Source organism: Nothoprocta perdicaria, unplaced genomic scaffold (genome assembly GCF_003342845.1).
Source record: "Nothoprocta perdicaria isolate Ctin4 unplaced genomic scaffold, notPer1 scaffold_44, whole genome shotgun sequence".
Classification (NCBI taxonomy): domain Eukaryota; kingdom Metazoa; phylum Chordata; class Aves; order Tinamiformes; family Tinamidae; genus Nothoprocta; species Nothoprocta perdicaria.
Genome location: NW_020455688.1, coordinates 3,306,184 through 3,320,413, shown reverse-complemented (window position 1 = coordinate 3,320,413; position 14,230 = coordinate 3,306,184). Strand labels below are relative to the sequence as shown.

Genomic DNA, 14,230 nt, shown 5'->3' with positions numbered 1-14,230 from the left:
TTTTCAATCAAGTAGGGCATGCCAGTCCAGTTGACAGCCTGCATCTTGTGGTGCATTTTTTAGATGCATCTAAAATCTATCTCAGAAGAATTTGTTTCAATAATGTCCAAATTTCTTTTTTTCTTATGCATTATCTTTGTCTTAACTCTATCTCATGCTTTTGAAAATGACAAATATCAGCAATTTAGAAGTTAAAGCTGACTTGGGCCAACATGGTTTTAATTTCTATGATACATCTCGAAAATTGATGGCTGAAGTGGGAAATCAAAGTTTTAGATATAGCATCTTGGGAAATATGCCAGAAATCTGCCCTTCAGTTATGTAGCAGAAGTTTCACTTATTAATGATTTGAATGATTTGGCATTGTTCACAGAAAACTGAGGACAACACATCAGAGTTACTGAAGTTCAGCTGAACAGAATAAGGAAGTTGAAACTAGATAGTCTGATAAAGCCTCTACTTAAAAGTTGTCTTTCCCAAAGACATGGAGGGGCTCATTTAATAAAAAGTTAAGGTTTGGTAGTCAGTCTAGGTGTGAATAATTAAATTTTTCATATTGTCTCTGTATCCATACTGCTTTTTTTTTTCCTGGTGGCAGGTAAATAATGATTAAAAACATTTTTAACTTTAGCATTCATTTTATTGAAAAAACATTGCCATTGGACACTGTTCAAGGTACATTAAGGAGGCATTATTTTAAAATCCAGAAAGTTATTTAAAATGAATATTAAGAAAATGTGAAAAAGGAAGTTAGTGAGGAGATAAAGAACATCACCCTGTGATGTTCTATAGAAAGCAGGGGAGGAAATGACATTATGGGCTCACAATGTCCTTTATCATGCACAGATTGCCTCCAGCTGAACAACAGTAGCATTAAAGGTGTGTGCTCCACCTCGGCTGCCACTTCTTCAGTCACCAGTTCTCCTGTGGCTAGGGATAGGCTTTTAAGCTCAAACATTTATATTTTCTTTCTTTGTTCTAAGAAACACATAGCCAAAATACATAGCTTTGTGCTGCAGAAGGCAGAGCCGTGTTCTCAAATAATTAACTAAAAAAAATCTTCAGAAATGAGGGTGCAGAGGATATGTTTCTGTATAAATATTTAGTTGTGAGCGGCTGCCTGGCGGGTGTATAATGAGAGCTGGGGATGCGCGGAGCACCAAGCCCCCGAGTGCCCCCAGAACAATGGCTCTACCTCCGAGCACCGCCAACTAATTGGGACTTCTGGGAAGGATATCACAGCGGCTGGCAGCCAATCGTCGCTTCCCRAAACTGCTCCGGGATTCCCACACTCACTGCATTTTCAAGGCCGGTTCTTTCAGGAATACTGAAAAGCCACAAGGATACGGCCGATTCTGTAAAGTTGAGCTGAATATTGACATGATAGRCAGAGACCAAACACTCACACTGGCCCCAGCTCTGCTTTCATCAAATGCAGGAGGAGCTTTTGTCTTTCTACATCCCATCATATCTTTTTCATTAGGTAATTCCTAYTTGCAATGCCATATTTTAATTATTTTGTTACCTGAAAGAAGCATTCTGGATGTGGTGGAGTAATAATTAAACTAAAAGACAAAATATTCTATAAGCATGAGCAAAATACCAAGCTGATGTAGTGCAACTATATTATATTCCTCTATACTAGAAGTTCRTTATCAGCCAGTTACAATTCTCCTCCAGGCTGCTCCAGGGACAACAGGACACTCCTGTCCACTTTAGTGACTTAAATCATAATGCCATAAGCTGACTGAAGATAAATTGTTCATATAATGCTATTTTGTTTGAATCCAGTTGTCTAATGTCTATTCAGGAAAAAAAAAAAAAAACAAAACACTTTGATATCTTTATCAATAGTTAAATGCATTTCAGCAAGTGGCTCTACATATTCTGAAATACTCCAGATCCTTTTGGGTCAAAACCTTGCCTATACATGACCATCCTGCAGAAGGTACACAATAGTATATATCATAAAACACTTCAAGTGTGTTCTGGAGTCCTTTCAGCAGATTGAATACACTTGTTGTAATCAGGTACTAAGAACCAAWGTCAACCCAAATGTTGATGATTACAACCAAATCAAATGACTGTTCCATGATAAAACAGTTTCAAACACAACTTTGCTAAAAGCCTGTGTATTTCAACCAAAACCCTCTTTTCTAAGTGGCACCAGATATTGAAAAGAACAGCCTCTCTCTCAACAAAAATAGTCTCCTCCTCGTTTTCCAATTTTAAGAGAAATCCTTTAGGTTTACAGATTCTGGAGCAGAAATGAAAGCCTAATAGACAATTAAATCCAGTGAAAATGGTCCTTGAGATGACACACTGTAAAATGATTTATAGGATATTTACTCTAGTTCAACTGATGAAAAAGCAGTTGTCAGAGTTTCCTCAAGAGGATGGTTTCAGTGCTACCACAAACTCTGCTCATAGAAAGTCATGAGTTAGAAAATGAGAACCAAATGGACTCACAGCTGGGAAAAGCCAACAATAATTAAACTCCCAGCCATTTGTACAGACTTAGTATTAAGTTTAAAAATTTCCCTCGAGAGAAGCAAGGTCAGTGAAGGATAGAGTTCATATCTTCCAGTGATAATGAAAAATACTGATACATAAATAGCAGGGAAGTATTGCAAAGTTTTTATTTCTTAACCTGATGCATGGGAAGTTTAACATTTTCACTCTGACAGAACACTACCAACCCATAGATTGTGTGTGAGGGAGAGAATTTAGCTTAGCATTTACTATTTTGATTCTGATTTAGAGTTGTAGGAGTCAAAGAAACCAGGAACTTCTGCTCTCATAAATAACCTGCCCTCCCCCCGCATCATGATAAACTGGTCTTATGAGAACAGAGGGAAAACAATGTCATTAAAGGCCTTTCATTCCAACTCTTTGATTAAGAAAATGCAAACAGTTTGAGCCCTAACACGTTGTTTCATTTTAATGAGCAGCGAGTACCTTTCTTGTCCTTATTAAAGTGGTTAATGGGGCTTCTCCTGCCTCATTATCACCATAAGAACACACTCAGCGCTGTTCCCGCCGCTAAGCCAACTCCTTTTAGTTTGAGAGATGATCAGAAAGCCAAATTAGATGGCTCAGACATACTTGTTAATAAAACTCCTATGGTATTTTTCTGGATGCCCATAGGGATATTACAATTACTTACATTTTCTTAAGGTTTCTTATAATTACTGCGATTGTACTTTCTCCAAATGAATGTAAAAATGCTAATTAAACCCATAGTAGGTTTAAATGCGGATCAGAGTGGGATGAAAGTATGTTATCTGGATTTAATCAAAGCATAGAAATTAAACTGAAGTTACCTTGTATTAGATTCAAATGTTACATTTGTGTACTACAAAATTTGATTTTTATGAAACAGTCTGACAATTTACTACAAGAGCTCATTTCTGCACAATGCTAACACATTTTTCTTTTTCATTGTTTTTCTTTCTTGTTGCCTTTAGAGGAACATACTTATTGTTTTAGGGCAAGTGACATTTTCTTGCTTTCTATTTCTAAATACACTGCACATTTTGGGCATAACTGTGATGCATGTGATAATATTGATCACAGTATAAATGATTAAGCAGATGGGAATACCAGGCAAAGTAACTGCAAATGGCCACTAACAGTATTCTGATAACATTCTGCTGCCTTTCCTGTTTTGAAGTGTAATAAAATGTTCACACAAACAGATACGAACATGACTTATAAAATATTCAGGGTCTATGTTTTACACATTATTTCAGAGCCTATATTCCTCTATTAATCTAAATGGAAGATTTCCATAAGCATATTTTATAATCCATGTTATTCATATTGGTTTCTCTTTAACTATCTTGTGAGGGAAGAAATGCTAYTTTCACAGTTCTCATCAAACATAAATCTCTGTGCAATGAGATGTAAAAATTTACTGCTAATTCCTAATTAGATCAGTGACTGTATTTTTGTTCATAATGTGCAGATGAGACACAATTACTCTGAGTAGCTGCTACAAAGACTCATTTGCAGAAATCACTTTGTTCTTAGCAGGGTGAACAGACAAAGAAAACAAAAGCAGAATATAAATGAATGTGTTCTCACCAAAGGGTCCAGTCATGACCACAGTAAGGCTGAACATTTCCCAGGTAGAATCCCAACGACTGCGTGACTTCAACTAGGTTGGTGAAGTCCAGGCTAATGCTATTGAACAGCACAGAGGTCATGATGATTTCATCTATAGCCCATACATCCTCGCCCTGAGAAGAATGGTATGGTTGCCACCATCTGAACTGAATGCCAAACTGTCTTGCATCTTCAGGCAGCTCCACTGAAATTATTCTGAAAAACAAAACAAAATTATTATTGCAAGTGTTGCTGTATGTAATAGGTAGGATTGAAGAAAGATGTACCCTATACTTCTTTTTTTCCTACTGATTCTGAAAATTCAGCTTACAAATATCCTAGCTTCTGTTGGTGACAGGGACAAGAGGAATCACTGCAGTTCCCTTGGTGGATAGTGTGCCTGTTGAACCCCAGCCATGCACAGAAGAAGACTTTCCACTGATACACTACATTTTGCTTCTRCTAAGGATCTCGGCAGATTTATAAGCTGTTCTCCCTTGCCAGAGGAAATCTGAATGCCCTCCAGCTAGCTGGGACCCAGCCACAATCCAGCGGCTTCAACTGGCAAATTACACTGATTTACAAGTTGCAGCTCCACTCCCTTAGACTCTGTGGGTTTTATCTTGATCTGAGGAGATACAAATTATTTATATCTATGGTTGATTCAACCCAGTACCTACATCTTGCCAGTGCATCTCTGGTCCTAGAAGAATCAACCCTCCTAAATTGTCCTGCTAAGGCAGTAAAGGTTCATGACATCAGGTAGTGTAAATACGTGTGGTCTTTATGGAGCGCACACTTCTGTGGTTGCTCGGAGAAGCTACTGTAGGTTAATCCCAGGAGYTTATACTGGTATGCAGGGTCAACAGATTTGTCATGGCAGCTATGTCAACAAACTTGTAATTGACAAACTGCAAATGAAATTAAGAGTAATATCTAATTTCCAGGAGCAATTATTGTACACAGCAGCAGGGAGCATGCATTAATTGCCATGACAGTGACACTTTCTTGAAAGCTCCATAAATCAGCAGTACTGCAGGGTCCCGTGCAAGACACTTTTTGCTCTTTCATTAGTGTGACACCGAGGAAAGCTGGTCCCTCAGGTTCCTGTTCTCCCAGGAATGCTGGAGGCAGCTTATGACTTTTGCAGCTAACTTGTGCGAGGCAATGCTCTTGTCTGGTCCTGGGCACACTTCTCCTTTAGTGGCTAACTCCAGTGCCTGCATTTTCCCTTTGACTCTTACCTCCRTCATAAGCTTACCCACATAGAGACTTAGCCTCACTGAAAATAATTTACAGAAAATCCTAAGTTATGACATATACCACTGATACATGGAGAGATTGTTAAAATAAATTTCTTATCTCAGAGGATCAAGCAAACACAATTTAAAAACTCCAGTGAAAACCCCAGGGTTTGGCCAATATGTTAGCATGCAGAACTGGCTCCAGCTCCAGTTAAACAGCTTCTCTTGTCTGACTTTGATTTGCTGGAGATAGATGAAGAGGGAGGGGGATTCTTGCTAATGACTTTTCTGCTGCAGAGAAGAAAAGTGTTCTTACTAACATTACCAGCTACCATTAGATTTCTCAAAAACCAGCTGGGAGACCTTTGCTCTGATCTCATTCTTTCAAGCTATGCGCATACCTAATATTGAAAAGCCACCGCTGTTCTGCTCAGAAGAAAAATGCAGCTGTCAAATGTTAGCAGATTAAATGCACCTTTTCAGCAGAACATTAAATGTGTGATTATTTTTTGTGTGACTGAAGATTAATTAAATTTCTGGATATAGATTGATTGCCCAACTTTACATCAGTCCATCTATGTTTCCAAAAATGTTTATATTTTTAGACAACATAATATTAAAAAGTTGAAGCTTCATGTTCTTCAGCATAATTATTGCCAGTATTATATTACCTTCAGATTTGTATGTCTGTCATTTCTCTATCTATGCAGAGCAGGCTGCACATAACCCATGACAAAGCCTTTCTAACCTGGGCATGCTTTGCTTACCTCTTTGCCTTATCAGAACAACAGAAATTGTGTCACATAATGAATCTCACAAAGTAAAAGTCTCTATCATCAATGTAATTTACTACATTAATATCTAAAACTTCATTAAAATCAGTCACAAGAATGTGTATTTTCCTTTTTTGTTATAAAAAATTAATAGTGCTATATATTAAAAACCTTTAGGGAAATAAAATTCCTACAGCTGTAATCTTGAATCTGAGAATTAGAAACAGGACAATATAAAATATATATGTGAATATAATAAAGGATGTGAAAGGAAATTTTGAAAAAGTTTTATGAATGTTTCAGACCATAGGATATTTCTTATGGATACATTTAAAACTTCAGAAATTAAAGGCCACGTGCAGTATGCTTCTACCAGGTGCAGTCATTCCACTCAGATTGTTGAGTATTTCTTATTGCTTCTAGGAAATATATTCACTGTTATGATCTCTTTTTTCCCCGCTAGACTATTCTTAATCATCTTTTGTACTATTGATTTATTAACAAGAGGAGGAAAGCTAATCTTTTTTTCTCAATAGGGGCTGATCTCAGCCTGGAAAAAGTAAATCAAGAGCAGTTATACGTAGCTGGAGTGAAAGGCACAGCTAGCTGAAGCCCCACACCTCAGGGTTGCTCGTGCCGTATCCTTACTGCAGTGGAGAGGAACAGACGAGGATGCAGGGCCACCCTAGTCAGGAGCTGGCTCCCCATGAGGCACCCGCAAAGCCACTCTTAGCTTTGCTCCTCACAGTCCCTCAGAGAACCCCTCCTTGCACCAGGATTTATTGGCTCCTTGGCAGGACCTCATGAAGGCRCTCACTTTGTGCGGATGTGGATGAGATCTCCCCACGCCAGCCTGGGCTGCTCTGGGCTTGCAGCACGCTCATGCTCACGGAGACTCCTCATCCTGTCTGAGCACAATTCAGGTTGGTAGCTGGCTTCACAAAGGCAGCAATAGCTGCATTTTTTCTCTAGCTAGGGGAAATTTGTCCCTCTCTACACTGCAGTCATACACAGATGCTGCCAGGTGAGATGAGCTCTTTGTTTGGCTTCCTCAGATGATTTGCAATATTCCCTGGGACCAGACACATTGGCAGGTGCTCCCAGATCACTGAATCCAACCCATATTCACAGGCACGAAGTCATGTAATCCCTTTCATAAACACAGCGGGAGCAATGTCCCTGCAGACCGAGGGAAGCCCTCGTGGTCAGAATTCATTCCGTTGTGCCTGCACACCCCTAATCCCAGGGGATGCTACAGTAAAGGTATCTTTGGCTTCAAAGCTGCAAATAATTTATGTTAATTTTTCACTACACGTAGCTGTTTCCTTGGGAAGTCCCACAAGCACCTTTCTTCCCTCCCATCCCGTGCTTCCTCTGCTTGTTCTGCCACATCTCCMGAGAGCTGGACTTCATTAAATCAGCAGCTTCACTGCTACAGAAGCAGGCAAAACAGTGAAGCGATATCTCCCATGTGCCATTTTCACTCTGCTTACTCCTGTGCCAGGTACCCACATTTGGGCACAGATATTTCAGTGCAAATGTGCTTATTCTCAGTGTTGCCACGACTGCTACATCCAGAATTAGCTGTACATACATAATGCTCTTCGCAACACTTTGCTCTTCATGCACATACCTTGGCTCGTGGTAGTTCAGATAGGAATAGTGCTCCAGGAGTTTCCAGGTAATGCCGTTGTCGTAGGAATAGTGCAGCAACACCCCTTCGCCCGGCTGATCGGGTGCTTTGCACGTGCTCAGCACAGATTTGCTTCCCAGGCGAAGTGTGAACTGGAGGAACCTGGATCACAATTACATAAATACTCGTTGGGTACCATTTACACACTGATTTTTCRTTTGTTTGTTTGTTTCTAAATAAGCAGGATGAGGTCTGATCTTCTCAATTTAGACAAATTTTGATAAATATCAGTCACGGGTTTTTGTATGTGCAATTTGTTTTTACCGTCGAGTAATGTGGTGTGGCACATATTTTTTAAAAATGCCAATTTTACAGCATTTAATTATTTATTGGGCTCCAAAGGGGAGGGAGAGGTAGTGAATGGATCTAATCAGCTGCCACAAGCTGTCAGATAAACACAGCCTTATAAATAATTAATTAGCACTTGGCTTTGACGCTCAGGTTTGATATTAACATTTCATATTTCCCAACCTGGCTGTACAATAAGTTCCCCCCAGTCTACTTTAGACACTGTTGTTTACAAAGCAGGGAAGAAAGGAAAGGCTGTATGGGTGTTAAATCACGGTTAAAACAGGAATTATTATTATCATTTTTTTTAAAGAACCCTTTTTTTCCTGCTAAAACGTTTGGCTTAATAGTACAAAAGTTCCTAGCCCAAAGGGCAGGGATTCCTACCAGCACAATTTCCCTATTTCTTTGGATGCTATTGCCGCTCTCTTCTCCTCACCTGGACTGGGAGCTATCCAGAAAAGACGTGATCAGCTGGCGCCTCCCGTCCTTGTTGAAAACCAAGGCCTTGCCGCTGGCGAGGACCCCGCAGCCAAAGCTGACCTCAGCACCACGGATGGAGTAGAAGTTGTGGTAGGAGGAGAGGCGGGAGCTGGCGAAGCTCTCCGATATGAACGTGGGGAAGGTCTGCGAGGCCGTCTCGCAGGCAGGCCCCGAGAAGCCGGGATCACACCTGTAGGCAAAGGGAATAAATCACCAAATAGGTAATGCCAGGTTCACACTTTACCTGTCTGCCCCTGTGGCTTGTTTGCAACCTAAAAGAGCGTTGGAAATCCTTCATGATCTCYGAAGATACCTATCAAGTCCCTCTCAAATCTAAGGACCAAGAACTTCTTTAAACTATATATAGGTATTCTATAGCTCATATCTTTCTTCTACTCATAGTGTACCTTTTCAATTTAAAAATCATATTTGCACATTAAAAAAGAAACAGTATCCGCCTATGACATACCACACTGGATTTTTTTTTATTTGTTTTTGGTACAAAAATATCATAGTTATAGTTTAGAGCTGCTCATATGTGAAGTGATCAATTTGCTTTTCTCTGCAGCGTGTTAGAGGTGACCACAGGGAACTGTRTAATAGGACAGAAGGTGCAGCAGCTCAGACTCCTTTTAACATCTAGAATTAATTCTGCCACAATTTTGACAGTGCTTGCTGATTTTTCAGTCAATACCTTTACTCTTTAGCTGGAACACTTTAAACAAAAGTGCAGCCCWCCCCCTAGACTGACAACCTGCACTTTTGGTCCATTAGGCTATGGGATATTAGAACTATGAAAGTAGAAGCTATTTCAATAATTAGTATAAAAGTGATAAATCTCCAAATTACCCATAAAATGAGTATAAAACATGCATCACTGACATTTCAATGTACCATGTAACACATCTTAAGGTGAACCAGAAGTCAGATTCTCTCCCAAACCAGAAATGTGCTGCTGATTAGAAAGACTGAACTTTCCCACTTCTCCCTCAAGTGAGCAGTATGCATTCTAGGGGCTATGTTACTTTTATAATTAATCATCTCAAAAGTGTGGACTTACATGAAAATTACTTCAACTTTCAGATCATCAAATGACCTATCTGACAGAAACTACTAAATTATAACTCTTACTTGCAGCCATTTCTTGTACACTGTCCTCGCCCTGAGCAGAATTTGAGGCAAGATGGACCAATATAAACTGCAAAGAAAAGAAATTAGTTAAACAGGTGGTTATGTTATATGGTAAACAAAATATAACCAATACAAGAAAGTACATGCAGTTACTGCATTTATCTTAATCCTACTTGATGGCATGAATCTACAAAGAGATAAAATGTATTTGCTTGTATCCTGGTGAAGAATCTTTTGCTCTGCGTCAAAGAWAGCCACAGATAATTCATTATTCAATGGGTAAAGTCTACTGGGGGCTTGAGGCACTGGTGATGTTTTAGTTAATCTACCTGATGTGCCTCTCTAATAATGTGAATGAGAAGACTGAATGAGTTGCTTTGTATTGGCCATTTTCTTCCATTCCTTTTTCTTCACCTTGCTTAGGAGATATATTCRTATTCCTATAATATGTCCCTGACATAGGTACATTGCAATTATATGTTTTTGTATCAACATAAGTAACTTCATTGGATTTACTGGAACTRGAATCTGCTCCAATCTATCTTGATGAAACATTAAACATCACGGACTTTCATTTCTTCTTTCAAATGAAATAAAAATCCAAATCATGGGCACTGAAAAATAATCTATGCTTGTTTTACTCCTTTATTTCATCTTCCTCTAATAATTCCTAATCCTTGTAAACAATTTTGGGAAAAACATTAAGGTGAGCATTAAGGTAAGATTAGCAAGCCTCAATACAGTCTGCATCTCACTGTACTATCATAAAAGCAAGTATTTATCTTGCAGTCAGGACTGGGCTTTCATGTAGACTTGATGCTAAAAATACAACAGCATCATCTAGACCTGAGTATAGTCCAAGGCAGTAACTTGTGGACAATGTTCCTTTAACTATTTCTTGATAAACATGTTTTCATCTTGGGTAGTGTCCTCCTTTCAGCTGAAGAATACCTACTATTTGGAGTTACCCATATGTGTTATGTCTTTTGGATATTGGATTTGGTCATCCAAATAGCCACCAAATTGAGACCATGTAGAACCACCTGCAATTATCCCTGTTTTAAGGTACTGCTCATCAGAGCAGGGCTCCCTCCCTGAGGGCCTTCAAACTCTTACTAGTTACCCCTTGTACGTAAATCCCCATCAGACTTCATGTGATCTCTAGATTTTCTCACTTTTCAGAGTGCAAAAATCTGTACCGTCTGCTTGAGTTATTTGCCTGTGCTGAGGTCTCTTTGCGGGGGTGGAGGAGTAGGAGGGCAACCACGTAATGATGCTGCTCACAATGAGGAAGCCTCATGGCAGTTGGCAGTTTTCCAGGGTTTCAGAAAGATGGCTGGTTTTCAGATTTCACGTAAAACTTAATTCATATTAGAAAACAGCTCTGAAGCCACAAGAGTGCCAAGTCCTTGAAATTCTTCTCTCTCTCCAAGAATTTGAGTGGTTTGTTGATATTTGTAAGTCTTTTCCCATTACTATAAACCTGCAGTTGTGCTACCAGAGGCGTGCGAGACCTCAGAAACTCTGGCAACTTTAAGAGCTGATTTCAGCATCACAGAAGCTGTCCTGTGACTCAAATAATACATTTTAGATTAGACAGATGGTGGGTAAAATTGCCTCTCAGTGGCCTGTGCTGGTGAGCAGGCAGCATCCCTTGACAGAACTGCATTTACTCTTTCACTATGAAACCGGAATATTTTATTTTACAAGCAAAGGTAGCACAAATATAAAAATTCTGTGTTAATTTTCAAAATCGTGTTATTCTGTTCTGTTTCAAAAAATCTGTGGCCTTGCACTAATTTTATTTTGTTCTCGTTTGTGTGAACTCTTCCGGCAATTATACTCTGCATTTTATTAAGTTTACACTCACTATTGCAGATCATAGATATCAGTGTTTTGATACCTTCTTGTGTATATATACACATATTTTTCCGTATTTTTCATTTGTTTTACTTTCTTTTTGATCTCTATCATTATCTCTACAGACACGGATTAATACTGCATCCAGAATGTCCACATAATACTACCTCACATTAAGGTGAGTAAGGGAGTAATTTTCATTTCAATTTGGGACATTACATTATCTTGACAGTTTCAAAGATTTCTTTTTTAAAACTACGAATTAATCTTTTTAAAAAAAAAAAAAATGAAATGTATTTGATGATTCTAGGCTTCACATCAAACATTATTAGGACCCTCTACCAAATTTCACAGGCAACTTCAGGTCACTATAAATCTTTATATTATATGTTTAATTCAAACATTTAGCAAAACAAATTCTAGGCATAGTTCATTTAGCTCCAAAACATATAAAGCCAATAATTAGAAAGCTAGAAAATTTACACTTTCCCATATTTAGCAAACTTTCAATCATGCTTATTTCTGCATTTCATATAATGCATATCTTATATCTTGCTTTCCTGAAGTATTTTTTTTTGTATGTTTTAAAATACTTCCTATCATGTCTGGCCTTGGTTATCCTCTACAGCAAGTTTCATAATCATACGTATCCAAATAAGCACCTCATTTCTTTCATGTGCATTTAAAAATCAAGTAGGTGAAAAATAATTTCCTGAAACATAATTCCCTGTCACCACATGGTACTTTTCTTAAGATATCGTAGACAATGTATAAGCACATGCCAGTATCTTGGTAACCACACTGTTTTATGAAGGTCTTCTATGTCCAGAAGCACTAGTATGTCCCAGATGCTGCAACAGTTACTTAGGCTAGCACAGCACGCATCCTTAATAGCACACTGTAGTATCTATCTATGTATTTAGGACTAAGCCGTCAAGAAAAAATGTAATATTAGACCATTGCCAACATTATCCATTACTGGAAAGCATTCAATTTTTTTATAAAAAAGTCAGTAATGTTCATAGAAGATTGTCTTTTCAAACGGCAGAATTGCCCTCCATATTCAAGATGTACTTATTAGCCAGAGCACAAAAGAAGAAAAGCAACTGAGCAAACTGAAAATCTTGCTACCTGGATTCTGGAAATCATGCCTTTACTTGGAGCACAGGGCATAAAAATTTACTCATTTCGTGTGTTATGACTACGGATAAGAATACTAACTATTATCGATTGCCCACATATTTCCAAGGATTGGTCCTGTTTGTCTCCATCGAATCCTGGTGTCACTTGTTAATGCTGCATTGGGAAGGGGAACAGTTATTCGGCTCCACCTGAAATACATATAACACAAATTCTAATTCTAAGTTATTAGACAACTGTATATTTTGCAGATGTGTTTACTCTGTGAGAAAGCTTTGTGAAAATTGTTAATTCTAGAATCTGCTCACATGAAAATTAAAAAATATGGCTCTTGATATTTTCATACAATAGGATATGAATGTTATTTACTACATTATAAACCCCAGTCTTTTTCTTTTTGTATGAATGCATGATGCCATAAGCTATGTTCCTGCAGTGACTCCTTCGTCAYACTGAACATCTTTTAAATTACCTACTGAATTAAACCTTTTGCTATGGCTGAGCTCTGCTTGGTGGGAATCCTTGGGAATGAGAAGRGGGGCATGGAGAATTTGTCCCTCTACCTCTCTGGGCTGTCATTCTCATATGCTGTACCTGCTGCATGCACCAGGGCTAATAACTTCTATGAAAATGATACAGAAATGGGGGGTTCACCAGATCATAGCAGTGTCCCCACAACACTTTCTTACTCCTGGCACGGTACCGCTCTGAAGTGACTATGGGAAGTGGGATACAGTGAGATGATGGGATTTGTTCTACACAAGAAGTTCTCGCAAGTTCATTTTGCAGTCAGAACATTACCAAATATACTTAAAAAAAAAGGTAAGGACTGCTTCTCTCAGAATGTAATTATAATAACAGTCTCCATCTGCTGAAGCATAGAGGTTTTCACTGTAACCCGTATATTGGGATTCCGAGTGAGTAAAGATGTCTGAGCATATAAATAGGGCTTTGACTGATGGGTTCTCTAAGAAGAAAACTTTTATGGTTTTGACAGGGTATAACTTTTCTTTTAATTACCAGTATGTTGTCCTCAGGGTTTTTTTTGTAATTTATGTCTAGCGTCAGAAAAATAATATTATACCACAGAAGCAGCCTCATATATTTTCAACTTCATTACCGGGCAGCCAGAGAGACCAAAACACTCCTTTTCTGCTGTCCTTAGCTAGTCAAAAATGAAAAATTACAAGGGGGTGCATGTTTGCTGCTTTCCTGTGTCACCTATAATTCACTTCCTTTTCTAGTCTTGCATCTCAGTTATTTTTGCAGACAATCCTCTCACCCGCTGTAATTTTCGGAGGCGTAGATGGTGCTGTGAGGAAGATGAGGTCCAGCACATATCTCAGGCAAACACTCCATATGAAGCAAGGACCAAGAACGACCATGGTTGGTTGAAAATTCCAAGCTGACACTAAGGAGGGGAAGAGGGAAGGAAGGAAGGAAGGAAGGAAGGAAGGAAGGAAGGAAGGAAGGAAGGAAGGAAGGAAGGAAGGAAGGAAGGAAGGAAGGAA

General features: G+C 38.7%; 1 protein-coding gene across 1 annotated transcript in view; it reads right to left on the bottom strand.

Annotated features, from left to right (window-relative positions):
• Window positions 1-14,230, bottom strand: part of RELN (reelin) — a 221,583-nt gene that overhangs the window by 79,020 nt on the left and 128,333 nt on the right. Inside the window, exons 15-20 of the mRNA XM_026046370.1 lie at window positions 14,002-14,130; window positions 12,801-12,910; window positions 9,720-9,786; window positions 8,545-8,778; window positions 7,758-7,919; window positions 4,087-4,323 (exon numbers count right to left, since the gene is read on the bottom strand). Coding sequence (XP_025902155.1) covers window positions 4,087-4,323; window positions 7,758-7,919; window positions 8,545-8,778; window positions 9,720-9,786; window positions 12,801-12,910; window positions 14,002-14,130 — 939 coding nt within the window. The remainder of the gene's footprint in view (window positions 1-4,086; window positions 4,324-7,757; window positions 7,920-8,544; window positions 8,779-9,719; window positions 9,787-12,800; window positions 12,911-14,001; window positions 14,131-14,230) is intronic.